At 34.7% G+C, this 27,022-nt stretch overlaps 3 protein-coding genes and 1 long non-coding RNA gene across 4 annotated transcripts in view; 3 read left to right on the top strand and 1 right to left on the bottom strand.

Annotated features, from left to right (window-relative positions):
- LOC134844123 (monocarboxylate transporter 2-like) overlaps positions 1-1,835 on the top strand; it is a 50,134-nt gene extending 48,299 nt beyond the window's left edge. Inside the window, exon 8 of the mRNA XM_063860631.1 lies at positions 1,521-1,835. Within this exon, the coding sequence (XP_063716701.1) occupies positions 1,521-1,800 (280 nt within the window). The 3' untranslated portion in view covers positions 1,801-1,835. The remainder of the gene's footprint in view (positions 1-1,520) is intronic.
- LOC134843739 (WASH complex subunit 1-like) overlaps positions 1-27,022 on the top strand; it is a 382,840-nt gene that overhangs the window by 161,166 nt on the left and 194,652 nt on the right. The gene's annotated exons all lie outside the window — the stretch shown is intronic.
- On the bottom strand, positions 4,156-9,554 carry LOC134844349 (uncharacterized). The gene is made up of 3 exons (XM_063860991.1): positions 8,963-9,554; positions 5,928-6,161; positions 4,156-4,755 (listed from the first exon to the last, which is right to left on the bottom strand). Exons 1-3 carry the CDS (start codon positions 9,306-9,308, stop codon positions 4,310-4,312), a joined length of 1,026 nt encoding a protein of 341 aa, XP_063717061.1. The 5' UTR covers positions 9,309-9,554; the 3' UTR covers positions 4,156-4,309.
- Positions 17,786-27,016, top strand: LOC134845191 (uncharacterized). The gene is made up of 3 exons (XR_010162722.1): positions 17,786-17,917; positions 22,669-22,780; positions 26,970-27,016. It is a non-coding gene; the product is annotated as an uncharacterized LOC134845191 (long non-coding RNA).

The following is a 27,022-nucleotide window of genomic DNA, read 5'->3' as shown; positions in this document are numbered from 1 at the left end:
TGGAGTTCTTTCAGTCTTTGTTTTTAAATCCACGGCTGTTTTTGAGTTTTATCAACTGGAGCATTGATGATCAATTACTGATCAATTGGAGCATCGTAAATCAGTTAATTTGATCTTATGATCTTAATTATTATGATCTTAACTATTATGATCTTAAGGATCTTAACTATTATGATCTTATTAATCTTAACTAATGATCTTAACTATTATTATCTTAATGAATTCTTTGGAAGAATGTAAATCAAAACTCAACAAAACTGCTTATATCAGGGCGAAGCCCTGAATGTTCCGACTGCATTTTAAGGGCTACGGAGCAGTAATAACATGAAAAGTTTGAATGTAATAAAACTAAATTTAAAAAAATAGAAAATGTTTTTGAGATTGTTTGTAAAAACATCTCCCCACACGTCATGTTAAGTACAAAGTGATAGAATTTGCTTCTATTAACAAATCAATTATGGCATATAAGCTTCCTTGAACCAATTTGAAACGATTTCTAAGATGGATTAAATCTCCGCTTACGCGTTAATAGCGCGAAGTATATCACGTGTTCATTGTCGCAAATTGGCCGAAGTGGCAATATTTAGACCCCCATAACTTTATGAAAAACGATCACAATTGAAATATCTTTTCAAATTTAAGCTCAGGACAACAATACCTTTTGAATGATATAATAGTTTCCGTCAAAATACTTTAGTTAAAAAGCCGAAATTTGTCGAAATTCAGTCAAAATTTAAAAATGCGAAAAATCGAAACATTACATTTTGAATGATATAAAAAGTTCTGCCAAAAATGGCTAGTTAAAAAGTCGAAATTTGTCCGAAGAATAAAAATCACCCCGAGCACAAATATTTATTTTCTTTTGTTACGAAAGTTGGAACAAAAATTGAATGAAATGTCTCTAATTAGTAGTTTTAATGTGCATTTTTTTTACTAGAATTGTTTCATAAACCAATTTTTTAAATTGAGTTTCCATTAATGCTTGAGTCATCTAAAGATTAAGAGCTTAAAAAAGACATTAAAAACTTGTTAAGGAAATTTTAAAACTCTTCCACCTACAAAATTTTTGGTATCTTCAGCACAAAAATAGTCATACCTTTCCAAATGTGGAGATTTTGTGATTAGCTTTTTTGCTGAATTTTTTGTTTTTTTTTGCTCTTTGTTATTTACAATTAACAAAAATTCAGGTTTTAGTGAACCAATTATAGGAGTCACGCGCGAAAAAAAAGCGTTTTTGATTTTGAATCAAAAACCTATGCATTGTGATATCTGTTTCACTGGGGCCTAAGGCATCTTTTTAATTACTTCAGCGATGTCATCACATAGTAACAAGATATAACAGCGGTGACGGGGTTAAACTTCCAAAATGTCAATTCGTTAACAGTCATTCCCTACGTCTGTTTCTTTTTTCCGAACTTGAGTTCATAAGTTTTACCAAAATATATCCAGGTGTAGTAGCGAAAGTAAAAGGGTTCCATCTTATAAAAAAGGACATCAAGGTTACAAATAATGCTTTTTAGGTACCAATACAGTCGAATAATCGACAAGTTTGATTCCACTATGAAACGAAATGTGACAGATGTAGATGAATTATTCCACGGGAAGTTCGATATAACGAACGCCTACCTGCCCTACGAGTTAGAAGACGACCCTATGGGTCCCAATCAATTGAGTTCGGACCCGGTCAGTTCGGCGAACAATTCGAACGACTCTACTCGCGGAGGTGAATCGAAAGCCTCGTCAGACAACGAAAAGGCAGACAACATCGGAGGGAGTCATCAGATAATTTTCCAAATCTAATAATCAAAGAGTCATTACTACTAAATTTTGTTATTTCTGAGTAAATTTTATCTAAATCTGGAAAGTTTTGAAAAACGTAGAAATTAAGTAAGCATTTGCTTTAAGCATCTAGTTTGAGGGCTTCAAATCAATTTGGAAATTAGAAATAGAAATGAAAGGTGCATATAAGAAACAGTCCCATACAAAATAATCCAATACATAAAAGTCCGAAAAATCATATTATGAAGGAAAAAATCAGTCCATCACAAAACAGTCCAGTTTAAGGTCACCGGTGAGCGCGCTGCGCGCCCGTCGCAGCTTCGCGGCGATAACCGGCTCCAAATTTCGTAGTAAGTCCTACCCTCTGTTGGCAAGCTCGCAACACGATTGCACAACGAACAAAGAGCAAAGAGCAATTCTCGGCCTGCCGGCTTGTTAAAACAATTTTTACTTGGGACTGTTTTTCGGACTGTTTTTTCGTTCATTTTCATACTTTTCCGGACTGTTTTGTATGGGGCTGATTTGCACAGACACGAAATGAAAACAGTCATTAATTTCATTACGAGACTGTGTATTTTGTGAACTGTTAGCTCTTTTTATTCTTATTTGGTTTCTTTCATTTTGTTTGCTCGTTCCGACAAAATTTTAACATAATTAAAGACTTGTCTCTGGATTCCAGAAACCTACGCACTCCAAATTGTGCGCCTATCCACATATTAGCATTGTAATGTTTGATTGTAGTAATAGGTTGAAATGACGCATGACAATATGAACTATCTTTTTATTGACATGCGAATCATCTTCATTTTTTTAATCTCCAATTTACATTGGAGGACAAAATTTAGCGCAACTTCAGGGTTTTACTCTATAAATTGCCTGTTTTCAATATACATTTTGGATTACGTTCACTTCGAATTTCAGCAAAAGTTTTACATAAGTTTTACGGTTGCGTTGACAAAAAAGATAGTCGTACAATTTTACACTTGTGAAACTAGCATTTTACACGTCAAGAAAAATGTCTGATAAATCGACGACTAGCAAATTTTCACAGTGGGAAACTGTGTGACTAAAACTTCATCGCTTTGTGAAAATGCGTGACCAGCATTAGTTTGCTGCATGAAATTATGTGAATAGAATTTTCTCCTAATGATTTCCTCCTTACAATAACCAACGTTTTTCTCAAATAGAAAACTACAAGTTCGGTGGCAACAATGACACAGATAAACCGCAATTGAAGGTTTGCCGCGTTTTTTTTCTATTTCATCAAAATTGTAACTTTTTGTCAACGCTTAAAAAAAGTTTTTTGTGAAAGTTTGTGTGTTTGTAAATTGCGGCGTTCTTTATTGCAACTTAAAATCATCTTAATTTATAAAAACAAATAAATAAATAAATGTGGCTTTATACAAAACCCTCATTCTAATAGTTTTTATGTGCAAAAAGACTGTGTCTGGGCTACGTTATAAACAAAAAAATTTCAATTTTACACACAAAAACTTTTTTGAAATTTGTTTTTTTTTGGGTGATAAAAAATGTTTTTGCGACTGAAAAAAAAATGTTGGATTTTGTTTTAAAAATGTGCTGGCCACACATTTTTAATAGTATGAATTTTTTTGAATAGCATCTTTAACGTTGCATTGTGTAATAAGTTTTCTGGATTTTTTTTTGTCTCCAAAATCGATTCAAATAACACCATTACATTTAGGATATCTGGTTTAAAAACCGTCAGTTTTAGTTTATCAATTTTTCGTTCATGCAAAAAAGCGCTATTTGGAAAAATGCTAGTTATACAGTTTTCAAAGTTGTATGACTAGCTTTCTTCATTAGCTCCATTTGTAAAATTGTATGGCTAGCCTTTTGCATGGGCGGAGGTCAACGCGGGAGACCAAGAGCGAATGATCAGAGCTACCCTTTATGAAGTTATCAATATTTGGTTTCAAACGCTTCCCAAATCTTTTCACATCTAAACATTCTAGTTTTATTTATCCGACCTATATTTTTCAAAACGCGTGAAAACGTAATAACCAGCTGAAACTTGTAAAATTTTCAAACTGATTGTTTCAGCTTATTCGCTGATAACGTTTCATGTCGTATGATTTTTTATACTCCGCTTATTCATAAAAGAGTTTACTCCGATGAAAAATTTGGTGCGGATGAGGAAATCTAACAATTTCAGACTCTGGATAAATTGGCAAGCGTTTGAAAGCAAGTTTTAATAACTTCATTGAGGGTAGCTCTGATTGTTTGCTCTCGATCTATCTAAAAAATTTGCAGAAAATTAAAGTAAATTTAGCTCAAAAGGGAAATTGAAAACAGGCGAGTTAGACAGTGAAAACCTGAATTTGCGCTTGATTTTTGTCCACTAATGTATTCTTTTTCTCCAAAACTTCCAAACTAGAATTGAAAAATTTGTAAAACTAGCTTCCTTTTTTGTTGAGTTTAATTAAGAAACGGGAACAGATACAAATTACGTTCAATTCAATGTTGGAAGAGTTCACGCAGCGTCTAAAATTAATAAAATAGTTTCACATTTTCAAGTGGCTATCATGTGACTTGCTCGGGGTGAAGATGTCTCGGGTCCCGTTAGATGCCCAATAAAGGGGTTCGACTGCCCGTACGCATTGAGTTGATACCTTACTCTTTTGTTTCTTCCCTTTCTGTGCTCACTTGTTGGCAGAGCTATGTCTTCAAGTGTCAGTTTAGTCGCATATGGAGTTGTCCGCTCAAGTGCATGATCTCTTAGTATTATTAACTTTCCCCTGGTGGGGGGCGCCGTATGTTTTTGAGTCATGGGTCGTGTAGCAGCTGTAGCGGGGGGATGATCTCTTCCAGTCATGGTCGAAAAAGTGTTTTCACGTGCGAAGTATTGAGGAGGCGCACTTGCTATACCCTGGCGTATGCCTTGACTTCGCGACTCCAGTGACCGGTCCATTTTAGAGGTCAATTTCTGCAAGTAAAGTCGTCTCGATCCCCAGATACCTGCAATTGAACATGAAGATTACTTAATTTACTTTTTATACTGGGGGTTGTTTTTATGAGCAAAGAACCGAATTCCCGAAAAATTCACCAAACTGAAGATTGCATTTAGCTTATTAATTTTCACGTTTTTTTTTCGTTTTATTTTTGTGAATTCTGTTTGGCGAACATAATTTTTGAGCATTTCACTATTGAGCATGGGCCGCTATTTCATTTCGTTCAGAGCATGATTTAAGTTCGCAAAAAATCTGAAGCATCTGTTTTTTTTTATAATAATTGGATTTAACCTAAATATACGCAAATCAAAAAATCTTGAAATTGTTTTAGTTAGACCTGGGGCGGATTTGAGGGAGGGGGGCGGACGCCTCTTCTCAGGGATTCGACTCCCTGCCGACCCAAAGGGTTCCCTGTTGTTTTATCTTGAGATATCAATTTTTGGTGACGGACCCTAAAAGTTTTCTAAAGTCTCCTTTAGCGCCAATATATACTATTTTTGTGAGAGAGCGCACGCCAAAACCAAAAAAGCAATTTTTTGGTCAAAATTTTCCAAAAAGTGCCTAAAAACGTCTTTTTTGGCCTGTTTTTTTTTCAAAATTTTGCCTGCGGCGCAATTATTTTGGCCAAAACAGGGACTTTTTAGTGCTTTGCGAGAGCTCAAAAAATAAATTTGGTCGATGTAAAAAAAGGTCGACAAAACCCTAGATCCGCCCCTGTTTTAGACCTTCAAAAAATACTTAATTCCAGCTCCAACTATTTAGCTCTCCTAAAGCACTATAGAGACCCCACTTTGAACATATTTTCCGCACCGCAGGCAAATTTTTGAAACAACAGGCCAAAACAGGCGTTTTGAGGCAGTTTTTGGAAAATGTTGACCAACAAATAGCGTTTATTCGGAGCGCGATCCCCCTTCAAAATTAGTATATATTGGCGCCAAAATTTTTGGGGTCCGTCACCAAAATGGATGTATCAAAACAGTACAAAGGGGGGACCCTTTGGGTCGGCAGGGGGTCGAATCCCTGAAGGCTGAAGGGGAGCGTCTGACGCCCCCCTCCCCTTTGCCCTAAATCCGCCCTACTTAACTCTTTCAAAAAAGTTTCCAAGATATGTTTTCAAAAAATTTGAAAGCCTTGAATTTATCGGTTCTTGGTCAAATAATTAATTAAGGTTCTTCTCACCCGTAAGATCTTTGTTGCTGGGCAATCTCCACCCCTCCCCCTTTTGGCCTCGCTCCACCTTCCTCGCATTCAGTCGGGCATTTAGCTTCTCCCCTGTCGGAACTTGTTCACTCGCAGAAGGGGGTGCAGCAGAGAACGAGGAGGCCGCCGTGTTGTTCCGACCTCCCATGTCCACTCCGTCTGCCTTCCGACTGGATCTTGACCTCACAGTTTTTCTGGATGACCTTCGGGATGCTGAAACAAAAGAATTGCTCAGGTTAATGGACGGTCGAGCTGCTTTCAATTTCGGATCTTTTTTTAAGGTCGGACCATTATTGCTCGCTTTTTGTCTCAGTAATTCAATACTTATATTTTCGAACACGTACCACAATATGTTCCGATCACGGTAAACTTTAGCAAAAAAAAATAAAAAACAATTTTATGTTAAGTATTCATTTTTTTTTATTTTGCCATTTTCTTGACAAATATTAATAATTTGAAACTAAGCACCAAAGAGCCTGGAATATGTGAAAAAATTGCACGAAGCCAAATATGAGGCAAGCTGTTTAAAAAATTATCTCAAGTGTCAACGAACGTAGAAAAAAAATTCACAAGAAGACGCTTTGTTTCTCAAATGTTTCGACGTTTTCAGAAAAACGATTGACTAGGTCCAAAAAAAGTTACATTCTATTCTATTACCTGTCGCACCTTTTTTAAATCAAAATTTGGTTAATGTCAAGGTTAACAAATTTTATAATTTTGAAAAATGTCAAAAAAAGTTTAAGAAAAGGTCTGTTTTGCAATAAATTTAAGACCATAAACGAATATACATAAACAAAAATTCAGAACTTTTGACCTGATCTTCTAAGAAGTGACCGTAAATCAGCTTTCTTTTTCTCACTAACTTTATGTAGGGCAACTCCCAAAAGAGTCTTTGGCTAGTGAATCATCCCTGTGTGGTTTGTATTTATACATCGTTTGTTGTATTATAACCACACAAATTGAATTCAAACTCAAACTATACACTTCATGTTGATTGCTATTTCAGGAAAAGTTTGATATTTGGCGATTTGATTTTTTTTGAAAATTCAAGTCTAATTTATTTACAAAAACGAAGGTAATTTATGAAACGAAAACAAAACGGTGCAAATTGCGCAAAAAAAAACATGAAAGACTTTTTTCTTTTCAAAATAAAATTTCAATTTTTAAATGTTACAGCTGAATTTAAAAAAATTATCTATTTCCAGTTTTCTGCTTACTTTGATGAAAAAATGTCTGTTCTAAAGAACCTTGAAATTTGAAAAATTTCATTGAGATAATCATCTGTTTTTCAATTTTTGATTTCATTGACACTTATCCAACTTTTGGAAATTTTAATTAAAATTGGCAAAAAGTGCAAATATTAATTCTTACTCGGTGCCCTTTTTATTTTCGTTGAGTAGCTCCTTTTTAAAAATAGAGACTCAAGTTTTTGTTATTTCCATTAGCAGGGATAAATCAGTTTTACCAGCTTTTTGCTAAACATGAGTCTGAATAGCATAGAAACTCAGAGTTTTGTCGTCATTTATCTACCATTTTGGATAATGAAATACTTGATTTAATATCATAAACGAAATAACAAGAAGCCATCTTTTTTGGTTTGTAGAAAATGGCGTAATTTTGAAACTCTTTGACCCAAAATTCGAAAGGCTAATTACCAGTTCTTAAAAAAATTGACTCATCAAAATCAAAATTCTGTTTAGCTGTAATACTTATTAACACATTCGAGAGATACTTTGAAATAATCAATTCATACTTTTTACTAGTTTTCTAAAAACGAGAAGAGTGAACAACAACTTCAAGTGGCTCAAAATCATCCCAAATTAAAACAAGACTGCTCGTATCAGGGCGAAGCCCTGAAGGTTCCGACTGCCTTTAAGGTTTATTGAGCAGCAGTAATACATTTAAAAAAATAAATGAAATAAAAAAAATGAAAATTTTTTTTTCTAAAATTTGAAGTTTTTTATGAAAATCATCCCTCCACACGCCATACAAAGTACAAAAAGATAGATTTCGTTCCTTGTAACAAATCAATTATGGTAAATAAGCTTCGTTCAACCAATTTGGAACGATTTATAGGACGGATTAAATCTCGCTTACGCGTTAATAGCGCGAATTATATTGCGCGTTAATTGTCCCAAATTGGTCAAAATGGCCAAAATGGCAATCTTTAAACCCTCACAACTTTACGAAAAATGATCACAGGTGAAATATCTTTTCAAATTTAAGCTCAGGACAACAATACCTTTTGAATGATATAAAAAAAAATCCGTCAAAAATGGCTAGTTAAAAAAAAAAACCACCCCGAGCACAAATATTCCGTTACTTTCGTATCAAAAGTCGGAACAATAAAGTTACTTGGACACCGATATTTTTGAAGAAAAAAAAACCCAGGAGTACATAGTTACTTCTGAGTTCCTGAAATGGGCGGAAAATTTTCACGAATTAAGTATTCCAAACGACTGTTACAGAAATTCATAAGCAAACACGGACAACTGGTTCCTGCGTAAGTAGGAATCAAAATTTCCAACCACGGTATTAGAAAAGTTTTTTACTGGCTTCAGTAAACTACTATGATTATCGCAATTCATAACAAAATCGAAATATAAATTTTTGCCTGCGAAAATATAAAAAAGTCAATTAATAAAGTTTTATTGTTTTCATGTTCCGTTTTTTATAGATTTTTTGGGTTTTTCAAGTTTTCGTGTTGAAGAACGTGCCAACTGAAGCTTCAAATCTATTTATCTCAGCTGAAAAAACTCGTTTTTTGAAGTATTATATGATTAACGCTCCCTACTCGCTCGCTTCAGACGCTCGAAATTAGGTTAAAAACTAGTGTTTTGAAACCAAATTTTCTCAACACTAAGAAAAGTTTTGAGAAATTTCAATAATTTGTTCAAATCATGACTAAAATGACTTTAAGGGAATGACTGCAAGGTTAACGAAATGATAAGCTACCAATTTTTTCGGATCGTTTCTAAGAAATTCCTTGCTTGAAAACTTATCACTTTACTAACGATTTTCACTGAGCTGTATTGACAATAGAGCCACTTCTCGTTCCATGTCCGCTCGCTCATCATCAGTGTATTTGGGCACAACTGGGGGGACCACCTGAGTACCCCTCCTGCTCACACCACGTGACTTCACCGCGGGGGTTTTCGTTAATGACTCATCATAGTACACGTCCAAAGTGTGTTGTTTGAAATGGGATCTGCTCTGCGGCAGGAAACTGTAGTGAACTATCTCTATGTTTTTACGAGTGTCCTCTAAGTACTGGTCAAGTTGTTGCTTCTTGTAAAACTCTTCTTCGTCTTGGAACTGTTTGAAACTTCCTTTCATTCGAACTCCTCTCACTTTATTCATTGTAATTTCGACAAAAAGTTATAAAAAATCAAGTTCAAAAATCAATTTAATGAAAAATATAATTATTTATGACGAAGACGAAGAGATAATTTTGTAATAAATTATATCGACTGACTCTTATTTTGGTAATAAAACGATTTCTAACTTTTTAAATTGTGAAGACTAAAACGCATGGCTTAAGCATGGTTGTTATTAGCTCTACAGTTTATTTTCTGCTGTAATTTGGTCAAAAGTTGGCCTCAAAAATCTCACTCGTCATCTGAGTTGAATAGTAAGAGCTAAACCTTTCAGTTTGAAGAGATTATTGATACCAGGTGCTTAAGTCTGGATGGTATGTAAGACTCAATCCAGTCAAAATGGAATCTGGTGCATTCTGAATACAAAACCGTTCCAATACAAGGGACCAGATTTGAGGTTAAAAACCATTTTAAATCATTTTATAGACTTCGGTGACTAGTTGCGAAAAATAATGTTCAAGGACTACTAATCCACAAAAACTAACAAACAATATTTCTGTGAGCATCATTTTCATAGCCTTTTCTACAATTTTCTACAAAGCCCTTTTCTCCTTTTTATGCGATTAAGATTGAATTGTTTTTGCTTAAAACAACTAAATTGTAAAAGTCAATGAAATCGAGTGCGCGCTTTGTTCAGTCATATTTTTATTCCATTCTCTCTCAACGGGAGCTATAAGGAAACTATGATCTATGCCTATGTTTTTTCACAGAACTTTTCATTTAACTGAAACAAAGTTCACCGCTGTATGAAAAAAGCGGCCTCCTAAAGCATTTTCAGCCGTAATTCTAATTTAAAAATTTCAATATTACCATTGTAGTCTTCCTTCAGTACCAGTTCTAATACTAAAATTTTCTCGAGAGGGGGGGCGGATTTTCAAAAAAGCTTCTTTTTTTTTAGGTTGACCAAATTGATTTTCCGAGCTCTCCCAAAGCATTAAAAAGACCCTGTTTGGTCGAATTTTCTTAGAAAACTTTTAGGCTCCGTCACCAAAATGGATATATCAAAATAGTACAAAGGAGGGAACCTTTATGTCGGCAGGGGGTCGAATCCCTGAGAAGGGGCGTCGGGCCTACCCCCCCCCCCAAATCCCCCCCCCCCCCCCCCAAATGCACTTTGAATAAATTTAATTGAAATATTCAACATCTGAAAAAGTTTTAGACAATTATCTAGGATTTGCCAAAGTAAAATAAAAATCCATCAAAGTAAGCAAAACACTTTTGGCCTCGAAATCTTTGCAATCTTTATTGAAATAAAATGCCTCCGGGATATCCTAAAAGGACCGAAAAAATCATATGAAAAATTTAAGTAATCTGCACCCGAGAAAAATATATCAAGTAATAAACTGCTCAGTAAAATTGAGGGAGGAGAAGAGGTCAATGAATGTTAAATTTTTCTCTTCCCAAAGAGAAGGCCACAAGCCGTAAGACAACTAATAAAAAGTAAGAACGGACCTAGCCATGCAAACTTTACCAAGTGCATCTAGCACAAAACTAATGAAATGTGCGCACCAATTCATGTAACTGGTAACTTGGTCCATAGATATACTTTTCAAGGTGTCCCACTCTTTAACCCCACGATATTTAACCCCCTATGTTTACACCCCCTATATTATAACCCTGTAACAAGATAACCCCACAACAATTTAACCCCTTTTAATGACGATAATTAGTTTCAAATTAAGTCCTTTTTATAAGTACAGGAGTAGTCCAGTTAAGTGTAGTATTTGAGGCCTGAAAAGCTTGTCTTAATTCACTTGATGCCTCTAGCATCTCAAAAATAATTGCATTTGGTTTACGCGCTTAAAACAGAGAAAGCCTACATGGTGCTAATTAAAGGCAACAAAAGATGTTTGTGAATTTCATAAAAAATCTTACTGCCTATTTCTTTAACCATTGTTTTACCACTCTATCAGATCAGATATAATTTTTGAAGCATCATTTCATTTTACTTTATCTACGAAACACAAACAAATGCTAGTGGTATCAGACCACGAGTATTACCTTAAACGCAAAAACAAGACAACTACAAATTGGAACTGCTCGAAGAACCAAACCCATAAATGCCGCGCAACAGCAATTACGGATGGAGAAAACATGATTGAAACGAGACATAATAACGACATTTCTACGGTCAAACCTGACGCTCGACTAGTTTTGAAAAAAATATATCAAGGATGTGAGCGATAGTAATAGCCCAACCGTCGCAGTCGCTACCGCCATTCAGCCCAATACAGACAGACGACATTGCCACTCAACTAGCCCTACCAACCAAAAAAAAGTAGTTTGCGCCGCACAACGAGTGCGCAAGCAACGAGAAGAAGCCTTACCACTCTCCCCAGCAACCAGAAGTTTCGAAATACCCGAACTTTTCAAAAAATTTATAAGATTTGACAGTGGGCAAAATGATCACGAAAGGATTATTTTATTCGGCGACCTTGAAATGCTACGTGTGCTTGAAAAATCTAACTTTTGGTTGGCTGATGGAACTTTCAAAGTCACCCCATCGGTTTTGGCCAGAACAACAAATGCTGTAGAGGGCTGGCATTTTGGCATGCAGTCATACTTCAGTGGATTGCATCCCATTATATGGAAAGTGTAAGCGAATTTGCAAAAAGACGCTTCCGTCCAAAAATTTAATTTCTATAACGCCTCGAGTGGGCACCAATTTACAAAAAAGAAAAAATAACCGATGCTCAACGAAAAAGTGCAGAATATTATGCATGTTTACGAAGAAAAAAGGATTTGCATTCCTTTCGCGCTATGGCGAACTTGAGTTAAATGTTTGTTCTTTTGTTCTTTGTATATATCATCAATTTAAAACTTTGTTTGTCAATTTTTTTGAGAAAAGACGTCTCCTTGCAGCCTCCCGGAGACGTAAAAAAACGCATTCACTCGACTAGCTTTTGAAAAATGCTGTCTTTAGAAATTTGCTCCCTGAAGAATTGCTCCTTTGGATGGGACGCTAGGTTGGTACTAGGGGCTGGCAAACCCTTTAGACGTTGCGTTGTATGCCGACAATTCAAAAAAAAGTTGACAAAGTTTAGATGGTTCGAAAAAATAGATAAGTTTTACTTAAAATGATCAGTATTTCAATTTAAAATGGTCCGCTTAGATCAAATTTTGGGTCACAACAAGTTCTGATTCCATATTTACTTTAAAAACAGCCAATTATTCTATCTTTGGCAGGAGTTGTTTCAAGATCAAGTTCAGTTTTCGAAAAACCTAATCAGTTTTGGTAAATAAACTGAGTCATGTCGGTCGGATTCGTTTTCAAGTTCATATCAAAGTCTAGACTATCGGCAAGGTCATTTCTGTTCAAATTTAAAACGCATTTAGCAGCGTGCATGTTAATTAATTTTGGTTGGCAAAATTTTTCGCAATTAAAGCTTTGATGTTTACCGACGACATGGTTCCGAATTCCTTTCAAGTCAGTTTCACTTTGATTCTAACAATTGGTATTAAAAAGGGGTTAAATTGTAGTGGGGTTATCTAATTTCGGGGTGATGTGAGAGGGGGTTACGAAAAAGGGCGTTAAAAACACGGGGTGATAAGCTTGGGAACCATTTTTCAACTATGGCTTTATTTCTTTTTTCATGAGACCACTTTCTATGAAAAAAGAGAACAAATAAGCAATATCAATGAGACGGAAATTTACTTAGCTAACGAGAAAACAAACTAGCTCAGTTGGATAAAGACACACGCATTCGCATTTCTGCGCCAAACATCATATGGAAACAAGATTTGTCCGGTGGGTTCAAGCACGGCTGACCAAATGCCATCATAAAAATTTGAAGATGGGCCTCCCAGGAACTATGATTTTCTCGTCAGTACTGTACCAAGCCATCCTCGATTGTACAGATTTTTTCATTCTTAGCATTGTTTGATAGGACCATGGTTGTCGCACAAACAATTTCGGAAAAAAATCAGTTTTTGATGACCGTTTTCCCCATACCAAGTAACCCCTATGTCACTGATAGCGCAACATACCGTGCTTGATGTGATGTTTCCAAACTTCTGCTGCAAACGCTCTAAGGTTTAAACAATTCCCATATATCCAGAAAAAAGTTATCACGAAGTAAATTCTCAACTTCAGCAAACTTTTTTTGGTACACAAAACAGCTTTGATTGGGTAAATTTCCATTGACTCTGTGTTGCGATATACCAAGTCTGAATGGATGAATGGAGTTACGATGAACCATATTTATGCTTGAAACGTTTAAAGACTTGATGCAGCGAGCTCTATCTTTGCGGGGCAGCCTTTCCTGAAATGAGTAGAGATAAATTTGGGAATTGAGTGAGTTTTTGATGTTACTAAAAACTGCTTCCTATAAAACTGTACTGGAGGGGGACCGGCCTACATGTATGCGAGCCTCTTAGCATGAGGCGATTAGCCCAATTAGAATTGAGTTTGTTGTCTCTAATTTGCAACTAAAACTTAAACTTTGCGTGCTACATCATAGCGACTTATTACTTTAATTGTTGCACATTCTAAGCTGCAAGCATGCAAGTTGCTACATACCCATTCTGGAGCATCATATTTAAACCTATTTTTACAACCTATACTTAAACCATCATATTTACTAACTTTAAGTGCTTTTAACAAGATTCATCCTCATCATCGGTGGTCGTTAACTTTGCTGAAACTTCTCTCCCTTCATTTATGATTTGAAGTTTAAATTGTGGAAATCAACGGCCCATTGAAGCTGAGAAATTTTGGATGTGGCACTAGTCATCGCCCTATAATTGACTGATTGGTGATTTAGCAATCACAACGTGAATTCTTAGTTACAAGTCCTGTGGAATGTTAACTCTTATTTTCCTGATTTCGAAGAAATTCAGGAATATTTGAGCTAGCTATGATGTTTCGATAATGTTGGCTTTGAAATAATACATGTCAACGAAATTAACAAATAATTCGGTGAACTTTTTGTACTCTAAACTCTACTCGCAATCAATTCCAATCAATTTTCAATTGATTTAAATTGATCTTTAATCTGGCCTTAAATAAAATCGATCCAAATTGATTTGAATAGATTTAAAGGTATCAGGAAAAAAGATACCATACCATGAGATCCTATGCCAATAAAAAGATCCCATGAATTATGATCGAAAATCATGATCAAAGTGTAAGCAGAAATAAATCTTAAGTAATGATATCTCAATTAGGTTCGCGCTATTAAAAAACAAGGCAAATTTAAGATAACTAATTTTAAACTGGACTCATTTTTGAGATTAACAAAGTGCCAACACACGTTTAAAATAGCGTTAATTTGGCATTGAATTAGAACCACTCAATATGAAATGTGTACACTCTGCATTCCTTATCTCACTCTTTAACTCATTGAATAGTCGTAAATGAACTCTTGGGGAACCTCACAAAAAGGCCAAACACTGATTATTCTTGACGGCAATGATTTTCAAAAAAAAACGCGATACGAAGACAACAACCACTGGCGCTGCAGCAAATAGAAATAGTATAAATGCCCGAAAACTTTATTCACTTCTGGGAGCGATATAATCTCAAACAGCAACGAGCAGAGTCACGAGCTCAACGCAGGACAGACGTTCAGAAGCTCGGCAACTAGTTCAGCAAATGAAGGAGACAGTTAGGAGTCAATTAAATCCAGTAAACAGCCAGATAATCGCAGCTAGTTTGCAATTGGTGCAGGACGACAAAGCAACGCAACTGTCTTTGCTCTCCCGGTCGGCGCTAACGCAATTTTTAAACAGAAGTAAGCAAACGCCATCCCTGCCCACTATTGCCACAGATGACCCGATCAAAATACCCGATCCTTTTACGCTATTTTGTCTTTTTGATAGCGGAACACAAGATACGGAACGCATATTAATTTTTGGTGACATTGAGAACCTCAATGCACTTAAACTGTACAAAAAAACCTGGCTTGTAGACGGTACTTTCAAAATTTGCCCCAGCCAGTTTTACCAGCTGTACACTGTAAACATCCAGGTTGACGGGTTTCATCAACCTTGCGTCTACGCTCTGCTTAGCAATAAGCGCTTATCAACCTATAACAAATTCCTAGCCGCACTTATATCGCTTGTCGGTGACGTAACCACGGAAAGAATTTTGCTCGACCTTGAAGTTGCGTTGTTGAGTGCTTTTACGTCTCATTACGCTACTTACATGAAGGGGTGCTATTTTCACCTCTGCCAGAACTTTATGCGGAAAATATCCGAATTGGGACTTAAAAAGACCTACGAATCAAACAGCGAGCTAGTATTAGCGCTGAATATGATTCCTGCGCTTAGTTTTGTGCCGGACTCAAAAGTGAAAATCGGGCTCGACCTAGTTATTGAGGAAATATGCAGTGTGGCAACCAAACTGAATATTTCACAAAAAGATCTCAAAAAATTAGACGACCTCACTGCTTATTTCCAAAAAACGTAAGATAAAGGGAATTTTGTTGGCCGAAAAACACTTTTTCCTATTTCTCTTTAGAACCATTGTCAAAATGCTGTGTTTGGTCTAGCCCGAATCACAAATGCAATTGAAGGGTGGCATCTAGGTATAACCGTTTTGTTTCAAGGCAGCCAACCTTCAATATATACGTTTCTCGAAAAATTTCAACTGGGTTTCTACAATCAAAAGTTCAATAATTTGAAGGCATCCAGCGGAATTATTAACTTATTCCGGTGGACGAAACACCATGATCTGAATAAAAAAGTTCAACAGATAACAAGTTCATACACAGACACTAACTTTTTGTCTGATATCCGTTGACTTGCCCCTTTAACCTAATAAATTTTGTTTTAGTTTTTGCCTAATTTTTCCTAAAACTAAATTTGTTTGATCAACTTTTTTTGGACGTCTCCTGAGTAGTCTCCTGTAGTCGTCTCCTGAGTTGTACCCTCCTGGAGAACGCGAAACGCAATACTATGACTCGCACTCGAAAATGTTGTCTCTAGCAAGTTGATCCCAGAGCAATTGCTATTATTTATGGGACGCTAGGTTGGAGGTAGGGGCCTGACGGAAAAAAATTGATCAAAATTGAGAATTGATTTTTTATCAAACAGAATGGCAAGTGATTTGTAATGAAATAGATTTCAAAGCTTAAGAATTTTGCAAAACTCAATTTCAGTTTTTTACCGACTTCAGGCCATTTTTGGCAAAGTTGGTTTTGATTTATTGGAAACCCTTTTCAAGTTCATTTGTCGTCTAAGCTGTTGTAAAGTTTAAGTTTCTCTTTGAAGGCCAAGTGATGAGCAAAGGTGCTATATGTTGAAATTGGTGCAGTAAAGTTTTTGCCTCTTCTTTGATTTTAATCGACGCTTTGTTTTTGCTTTTATCGATTAACCGCTTTATTTTCAATTCTCAGGTTCTTGATTATTTTATTATGGTATCTTATGTCGTGGGCGATTTTAGAACGAGGTATTGTTTGGAATGGTATCCTATTGGCTGGGATCTTGTCGTTTGGGATCTTCAGGTTAGGGATCTTTTGTCATGTAACCGATTTAAATTGATTTTCTGAGCTTATTTTATCAATGATTTCATTGCATTTTTTTAGCTCAAAATTTTAATCTTTAGGGATCATTTTTTGAATTCTCAAACATCTGACACGTCTATTTTTGTTTTAAAACGCCAAGAATTAAATATTTCAACCAGTTTTTTAAATCGATGTTTTTTGCCGTCTTAACAAAAAACCAATTTAAGTGAGTCGGAAAATCCATCCAATACGATTGAAATTGACTTTTTAGACACTAGAATCGATCCAAATTTTTTAAAAGAAAGATCGATTTAACTCGATTTAAAATTGATTTAACAGAGATTCGGATGGATTTTGGGGAGTCGGAAAATCCATCCGAATCGGTTGAAATTGTTTTTTTTTATAGGCACTTGAATCGATCCAACATTTTCAAGAAAGATCTATTTAAATAGATTTTTCTAACTTATTTTTAACTATGATTTTTTTGAGCATTTTTTCGAGCTCAAACAGTCAATTTTGTGGATCATTTTTTTTTGATTTCTCAAACATCTGGCACGTCTGTTTTTATTTAAAAAGTCAAGAATAAAATATTTTATGATCATTTTTTTTAAATTGCATGTTTTTTGGCATGTTAGCAAAAAAATTGATTTTGGTGAGGCGGAATGTGCATTAAAGGAATGCGCTTGTAGATTAGTGCATTCCTCTACTGTATAAATTGTCTAACAAGATCGCATGATTAGGTTTTTCTTTTGCTGAGTAAGACGACACTCAAAAAGTTTTCAAAATTCATCATCGGTCTAATAAAAATCTTACGGAGCCAATTTTGCTCAAGGCAGCCAAAACCTTACCCCAAAACGACCTCAATCCCCAAAATGTTAGTTCACCTTGTCACTTTTTGTTTTGCCTGTGTTAAACAAACATTTTACCGGTTTCAAAATAAACAAAATTTGACAAAATTGTTTGCCAAAATCAACGACCTTTATACTATCCTAGATTCTTTTGCATTGAATTTGAAAGTCGAGCAGAGATCAAAATCATCATTGCCTTCTCAAAGCTGAGAATAGTTGTTTTTATTTATCAGTCATAATGCCATCAAAAGTTTTCCTCGGCATATTTCAGCTGGTACTGATCTCCAGCTATTTTTCAGGTGAGACATTTAGTTGATACGGAAGGCACCTATCTCAGATTGTTATAATTTTTGGCTGACGGATCCAAAAATTTTACAAAAGCGCCTTTGGGGCCAATATACTACTTTTGAGGGGGGAGCGCGCGCCGAAAAAAACTCTTGATTTTTTGGTAAAAAATTTCAAAAAAATGCTTAAAAACGCTTTTTTGGCCTGTTTTTTTAAAATTTTGCCTGCGGCGCAGAAACTTTGGCCAAACCAGGGTTTTTTAAGTCATTTGAGAGAGCTCGGAAACTCTAATTATTTTAACTAAAAAAAGGTCGACAAAAAACTTTTGAAAATCCGCAAGCACCCCCCCCCCCCTTGCATTCAATAGAGATTTACACAGACTGTTAGTCAGATTCATTACTCATTCGAAAAGGATTGAACGTTTATTACATAATCCATTTGTCATACCGACTTTTAAATATTTTTGCTTGACAATTTGTTAATTTATCCAAAGAATTTTAAACAGTTTCGAGTAAAATAATTTACGTGCTGAAATTTTTGAAAACCGGAGTGCAAAATCCAATAAATCATTAGATGCTTTTATGTTCGAGTATTTTTTTCGGGTAAATTTCCTTATACTTATTTGAACAAAACCCTTGTGCCAGGAATTTGATCTTTTTAAAATCATTGCAAATTGAACTGAGGGCAGGCTAATTGACATAGACTGCATGTTGGTAGTTTAAGAAAAAAATTTCTGACTATTACTTAGGAAAGGCATTTTTTAAAATCAAAAAATCTTTAGACATTTCAAATTACTTGATCATTTAGATCGCATTGTCCGATTTTCACTTTTCCAAAAAAAATGTTAATTTACAGAAACAAAAACACAAAACGAAAAACCGCAAATCGAACATATTCAAGACTTTTGTTCCAAACAACAGCAGCAAAAAAATATTGCTGGATGTAATTTGCTTTTTCTTTACTGAGAAAGCCCCTTGCGGGCTCTTCCATAACGCAGCTGGGTCGAGAAGTTTTTTCCTAACATAAATTGCCAAGTGTTAATCTTGCAACATTTGAAAAACAACTGCAATTGTAAAATCAATTCGATTTAAATCTACAGCTAGTATAGCTTGGTTACAACCGGAGATACATGGTTACAACCGAAGATCTCCACTATTCATGTTGGCTACGAAACGATTAGTAATTATAATAATCTTAAGAAATTGTTTGCAAATTAGGTTCCATTCATTGTAAAAGTTACTACATTTACAACCAAAGGAAATAACAATGCGAGAACGCCGTGGAACTTTGCTGCCCGTTTTCAGTTGCCCCTGATCCTGCTATGACTTCTGTTGTTTTTTCATTTAATGATTTTAAGAAAAAAAAACAATTTTGAAGCGAAAAACGGGGAATTTCAGTAGTAAACCTATGCTTGACAGCAAATTATTTTTTAAATTATATTTCTACTCAAAAATGAGTTTAAACAGTTGATAATTTCCTAAAACAAAATTGTCCAAAAGCTCAAGATTGAAGATTTGTAATTGATATTCTGTGCAGCTATGAATCTTAGTTACAAAATTTGGGTGGTATTTTAGAACAAAGTTGAAAAGTTTTCTAATTCTAACTTTTGTCGAAGTTTTTTTGATTACCATTTGATTGCACAGGTATCTGATTAGCTAAAACTCTCTTATTCAAAATGTGTTCAAATTTTTCTCAGTTACAGCTTCCTGGACAATGGCCGATATGCACTCTTTTCTCAAAACCTTACATAAGAACTTTAATAACTTATAGATATGTAATTCCTTTACGAAGTATTTTTTTTTCATTTTTGTCTTAGTTCTTCAATGCTTTCATTTCTTCTCTTAAAACAAATAATAAGTTAGATTCTAATTATTGCCAAATCGTTTCTGCCAAACAAGTAGGTTTGATATTTTTCATATAAGTTGCACTTTAAACCATTTTTTTTCGCGAAAAAAAAGTTACAAAAAAACAAAATGTTTTCAATTTTATCAACACTGATGAGGCTACATTTTTGCCAAAAAAATTTGATGCATCCCACTCTTCATCTGCAACCCATTTATCACATTTAAGGGCGATAAAATAAATTTGTCAGCTGAAAAGATAAAAGTGACCTCGTACAAGCTAAGTGTTTTCTGTTTTTTTGAGAGATCAGCAGACATTAGCTGATGTTTTGCTATTTTCGGTCGGTTTTTTTTGCAAGCCGTCATTCAAAATTATAGTTTCAGTGTTGAAAACTCAATGAAATCAGAAATCAATGTTGCCAGAAATCACTGTTGCCAACTTTATCATGAGCTCCTTTGCTAGAAACTTATATAACAACTTCAAAAATCTATAGCAGGTGGAATAGCATCAAATGAAAACTCACTAGATGCTATTTCATCGGCAAAAAGTTTCACGGTTTTTTCGCAACGCTAACTGAATATCTGATTGTCACCCCAGTTTTAACTTCTCCGACATCAAAATGCCTCCAGTTTGGTAATTTTTCAGTTGCAGAAAAAACCACTGTTGGGATCAATCTTAGCTGATTCAGTTTGCTTAATGTTTTGCCCTTTTTTAAATTGCAAATAGTGCAATGTGCTCCACCTGAGATTTATTTGATAACCGAGAGACATCAAGAGATGATTAGTATGTTTTGATAAACGAGATGCGGGCAAAAAAACTCCTCTCCGAACGAGCAACGACATTTTAAAGCTGGAAAATCACTTTTCAAATAAAAAGAAACTTTTGCGACGTAGCATGCATGGAACAATGTGCTTTTGCTGTGTTTAACTTATCCGCCAATTCAACAAAACGCTAACATTAGGTTTCAGTAGAGTTTTTCTTGCAGAACTTTGCTACCACAGTTCAACGCTTATAGTCAAAAAATGTAACCTATGGCAAATATGTTTGCGCTACTGTAAATAATAAAGGTAGTTTTGGGGTCAAAATGATCGGCTACTGGGTTGATTCTTGTGACTATTAAAATTATAAAATCCATTTAGTGCAAGATCCAGACAATCGGAATTGTAAAACTTCTTTGAAGGCAAACGCTATCCATTCAAATTACACTCGATCAAAAAAAAAACATTGAGCATTTATTTATCAATTCCATCTCGACATTTTTTGGCATTTTTTTTTCTCATAAGCAACTAAAAAACCTAAAAAATAAGTAGAAAAGCTCAAAAAAAACGAAACTTCGGTCGCCTTGTTTTGCCAAACTGCAAAATTTTAATGAAGCATCAAAATTCAAAATGTTTGCTTACAACTATGCTGGTTTGCAGAAAAATTTCAAGACAAAGCATCACCGGATCGGAATGTAAGTAAAAATAAGTACTGTTTCAGTAATGCAACAGTATAAAAACAGTAATGAACAAGTACTGGACAAGTGGCACTAGATTTTTACCAAACTGCAACCAATCCGTCTCAGGATACCAAATCAATATAAACTCAATCAACTCAGTCAATCCTTTCGCTATTAGAAATTGTAGTGAGTTAAATACTTGATAAATTTTGAATTGATTTCTAGCTGTGGTGGGGGAGAAGGAGGGGGTTTGAAGTGAAGCACAATTTTTCCAATGCTTTTTTTTTCTATTTTTATAACCTAAAATTACCCTGTTTCCAGAAAAATTAGTTGCTCAAGCCCTTTAACGACCAACACAGAAAAGATGGAAAAGATTTGTGGATTTACCCAGTTTTTAGCCCATTTTGTAGTAAAAGCCATCGTTTTGACTTTTTTAACGATTAACAACACGTAACAAAAAATTGACAATCAATAATTGTGGTAATTTTTTTTGCAAAAAACCACAATTTTTTCCAGCTGATTACTTCACTACGAAAAATTTTTTGCAACAGAATGTTATTTTTTGGGTTCTCTGTTTTTGCCCTGCACCAGTACTGCAACAAATACAACACCGGTTTTATTCTGAAAAAGTACTTATTATTACTGACAAACCAATTCCGGCCTTCGATAGTCAAAAGATTGATCTCTAAATGTGCGATTTGAGGGCCAATTTTGAAACAGAAAATTTGCCTGACAAAAAAGTAGTAGTTTATATAACAGATGTCTTAAATTGTGAAATCAAATCAAGCAAAATTCCTCGTATCGCAGTATATTTTTGAATAGTTCTAAGGTCTCACAAATAATAAACTGGCGAAGTATCAACGTTTGGGAAGATATCAAAAGCTCAAAATATCTTGCTTCATATCAACTTAAAACACGTTTCGAGCTGGAGTAATTCGCCGCTCACGCGTTAGTGAGTAATTCGCCGCTGACCAATTTTCATGCATGCATAATTAAGCAAAAAACAACCACTGGCAAAATATTTGCTTCAAATATTTTGCCAGTGGTTGCGGGCGGGGATACTTTTTAGATGGTAAAAAATCTAATAAATCTTTCGAATATCAGAAGTGTCAAAAAAGATATTTTTTTTATTTGAAGTGGTTGTTTTGGTGAGTTCCTTTTCTCTCCCTTTTATGTTTAGCAAATAGAGGCGCTATTGCACCACCTAACAAAAATAAAAGTGAACCAAAGTTGATATTCCATTTTCACAAACCTTCAACTGCTACAACAATTCCACAAAAAAATATATAAAAAAATCTTGCGAAGCTGTTTATTTGGCTGGTAGTCCATGTGAGAATAAGACCTGTGAGTTATTATTGATATTACTTAATCGGCCCAAATGCAACAACACTTCTGCATAAATTTAACATAATATTTACAGCGGACAGGGAGAAAAAAAACTTGGCAGGTGTAGCTGATTCCAAGAAATATGATCACATGTTTCAGCGTTGGAGTCTCACCCTTCCAGTGCTTTGTCAGATGATCTCCTAGAGGAGCACTGGATGTTTGTACTTCCTGATTTAACAGATCCAGTTGGACGAAAATGTGCTCTTTACAGGTAATGAACGCTTACTATGTTTTAATGCCACAAAATGACACCAATAAGACCCCCATATATTTTCATGGATTGTATTCTGCCTGAGATTCCAACCAACTAGCCACAATTAACCAACTAGCGAAGATTCCGAAGCAACTAGCAAAGATTTCGAACCAACTAGCGAAGATTCCGAAACAACTAGCGAAGATTCCGAAACAACTAGCAAAGATTTCGAACCAATTATACACAATTAACCAACTAGTGAAAATTCCGAAACAACTAGCAAAGATTTCGAAACAACTAGCAAAGATTTCGAACCAACTAGCGAAGATTCCGAAACAACTAGAAAAATTTTGAACCAACTAACCACAATTAACCAACTAGTGAAAATTCCGAAACAACTAGCAAAGATTTTAAACCAACTAGCCACAATTAACCAACTAGCGAAGATTCCGAATCAACTAGCAAAGATTTTGAACCAATTAGCCACAATTAACCAACTAGTGAAAATTCCGAAACAACTAGCAAAGATTTCGAACCAACTAGCAAAAATTCCGAAACAACTAGAAAAAATTTTGAACCAACTAACCACAATTAACCAACTAGTGAAAATTCCGAAACAACTAGCAAAGATTTTAAACCAACTAGCCACAATTAACCAACTAGCGAAGATTCCGAAACAACTAGCAAAGATTTTGAACCAACTAGCGAAGATTCCGAAACAACTAGAAAAAATTTTGAACCAATTAGCCACAATTAACCAACTAGTGAAAATTCCGAAACAACTAGCAAAGATTTCGAACCAACTAGCGAAGATTCCGAAACAACTAGAAAAAATTTTGAACCAACTAACCACAATTAACCAACTAGTGAAAATTCCGAAACAACTAGCAAAGATTTTAAACCAACTAGCCACAATTAACCAACTAGCGAAGATTCCGAATCAACTAGCAAAGATTTTGAACCAATTAGCCACAATTAACCAGCTAGTGAAAATTTCGAAACAACTAGCAAAGATTTCGAACCAACTAGCGAAAATTCCGAAACAACTAGAAAAAATTTTGAACCAACTAACCACAATTAACCAACTAGTGAAAATTCCGAAACAACTAGCAAAGATTTTAAACCAACTAGCCACAATTAACCAACTAGCGAAGATTCCGAAACAACTAGCAAAGATTTCGAACCAACTAGCGAAGATTCCGAAACAACTAGAAAAAATTTTGAACCAATTAGCCACAATTAACCAACTAGTGAAAATTCCGAAACAACTAGCAAAGATTTCGAACCAACTAGCGAAGATTCCGAAACAACTAGAAAAAATTTTAAACCAACTAGCCACAATTAACCAACTAGCGAAGATTCCGAATCAACTAGCAAAGATTTTGAACCAATTAGCCACAATTAACCAGCTAGTGAAAATTTCGAAACAACTAGCAAAGATTTCGAACCAACTAGCGAAAATTCCGAAACAACTAGAAAAAATTTTGAACCAACTAACCACAATTAACCAACTAGTGAAAATTCCGAAACAACTAGCAAAGATTTTAAACCAACTAGCCACAATTAACCAACTAGCGAAGATTCCGAAACAACTAGCAAAGATTTCGAACCAACTAGCGAAGATTCCGAAACAACTAGAAAAAATTTTGAACCAATTAGCCACAATTAACCAACTAGTGAAAATTCCGAAACAACTAGCAAAGATTTCGAACCAACTAGCGAAGATTCCGAAACAACTAGAAAAAATTTTGAACCAACTAACCACAATTAACCAACTAGTGAAAATTCCGAAACAACTAGCAAAGATTTTAAACCAACTAGCCACAATTAACCAACTAGCGAAGATTCCGAAACAACCAGCAAAGATTTCGAACCAACTAGCGAAGATTCCGAAACAACTAGCAAAGATTTTGAACCAATTAGCCACAATTAACCAACAAGTGAAAATTCCGAAACAACTAGCAAAGATTTCGAACCAACTAGCGAAGATTCCGAAACAACTAGAAAAAATTTTGAACCAACTAACCACAATTAACCAACTAGTGAAAATTCCGAAACAACTAGCAAAGATTTTAAACCAACTAGCCACAATTAACCAACTAGCGAAGATTCCGAATCAACTAGCAAAGATTTTGAACCAATTAGCCACAATTAAGCAACTAGTGAAAATTCCGAAACAACTAGCAAAGATTTTAAACAAACTAGCCACAATTAACCAACTAGCGAAGATTCCGAATCAACTAGCAAAGATTTCGAACCAAGTAGCCACAATTAATCAAAAAGCAAAGATTCCGAAACAACTAGCAAGGATTTCGAACCAACTAGCCAAAATTAACCAACTAGCGAAGATTCCGAAACAACTAGCAAAGATTTTGATCGAACTAGCCAAAATTAACCAACTAGTAAAAATTTCGAAACAACTAGCAAAGATTTTAAACCAACTAGCCACAATTAACCAACTAGCGAAGATTCCGAATCCACTAGCAAGGATTTCGAACTAACTAGCCACAATTAACCAATTAGCGAAGATTCCGAAACAACTAGCAAAAATTTGAACAAACTAGCCGCTCTTAATCAACTAGCGAAAATTCCGAGCCAACTTGGCAAGATTCTGAACCAAATCAAATTTTTAAATGTGAAATAAAATAGAGTTTTTATAGTCTTTTCACGTGTTAAATGCTTAGAAATCTCGAGCCGCGACCAAAAACGAGTAAAAATCAAGGACCTTACATCTGTTTTTTCGGTCTTTTGTTTATTGATCATTTTTTTTATCAAGGATTGCCTACAGGAAATCATATGTTTCTAATATCTCATTCATGAAAAGCGGTTATGTTTGACAAACAAAAACTTTTCCAAATCAATTGTATAAACCAACGTCGATTAAGCTCGATTAAGCAGGTCAAGACAAAATGATTGAAATGAGATAATTGAGTAGTATAACACATTGACACAAATTGTTTTGGATTTATCTAAATTAAATTCAAAATGAGTTTAAATCAGTCCAATCATTCAAAATCAATCAGCAATGTAAGTTTTAGAAGCTGAAATGGATTTTAAATTGATTTAAAATGATTTTTTTCTCGAAAGTTATGGATCGAATTAATTGCCTAAAATATCAATTTAATTTGGTTAGGATGGATTTTCCAATTAAAACAAACCCATCCGATTCTTGCTAAAATCCATTTAAAATCTTTGCAGGTTGGTTACAGTGTCTAAAATGACACCTAAGCAGGTTGGTTACAGTGTCTAAAAAACCCATAGCTAATCGTTTTAGAAAAAAATATATGTATCAAATCAAGAAAAAGGCCGATGCAAATCAGATTTTGAGCTCACAATCATGCGATTAAATTGTACAAAAACATCAATAGATGTCAAATTTTGAGCAAAATTCTACAAAATGATTCAAGAAAATGGTCTTTTAAAATCAGATTTTGAGCTCAAAAATATGTTATGAAATCAAAGGAAATAATCAATGTAATCTTGATTTTGAGCTCAAAATATGCAATGCCCAAAAATTTCAAAATAAAATTTTTAGAATATTTTCAATGATTGGCGTAAGTGGCATATTAAACTATTTCCAATTGAACCATAAAAATGAGTTTTTAAAACAAATTAAATTTTTATTATGCTACCAGACGCTATGGATGTTAAATGAAAAAAGATGCGAATGGAGTAAATGCAACAGAAACTTGAAACTGGTTAAAAATCAGTTCAAATCGGTTTTCAACTATCCTAAACCTAAAAACAAATAAAATTTGGTAAAAGGAATTTAACTTAATTTAAAATTAGTTTTGATCAATTTTTTAAGCTGGAATTCAAGATTAATTTATTTCAATTAAATTTTTTTCAAACTTTTTTTCATACCAAAATTGATGTCAATTTACCCTATAATTTTTTTTCATGCTAAAGACGGTCTTAATCCATTTTTGTCAGTGCAAGGTTGCTCTCTTGGAATCTCCTGAACATTTGGCTTTTTTCCACTTTCGCTCCCACATTTGAAACTCAAAACCGTTTTAACATTATCATTTTGCAATAAAGCTAGGCATAATGAACAAGTAACTAGTTTTAAACACTTTGATCTTCATATTTGACAAGGTAGCATCACGCATTTAGCCAAACTAACATGTCAAACAACAATAAAACCAGAAACTTTGAAATGTGGGGGGAGGTGAAATAGGGCCGAATATTTTGTCTTTTTTTGTTTCAGCACACAATTCTGCCATCTGGGCTACTTCACAAACTCTATTAACTCAGGCATAA

Source organism: Symsagittifera roscoffensis, chromosome 4, assembly GCF_963678635.1.
Source record: "Symsagittifera roscoffensis chromosome 4, txSymRosc1.1, whole genome shotgun sequence".
Taxonomy (NCBI): domain Eukaryota; kingdom Metazoa; phylum Xenacoelomorpha; order Acoela; family Convolutidae; genus Symsagittifera; species Symsagittifera roscoffensis.
Note: the sequence above shows the minus strand (reverse complement) of the source record. Positions and strands in the feature narration are given on the sequence as shown.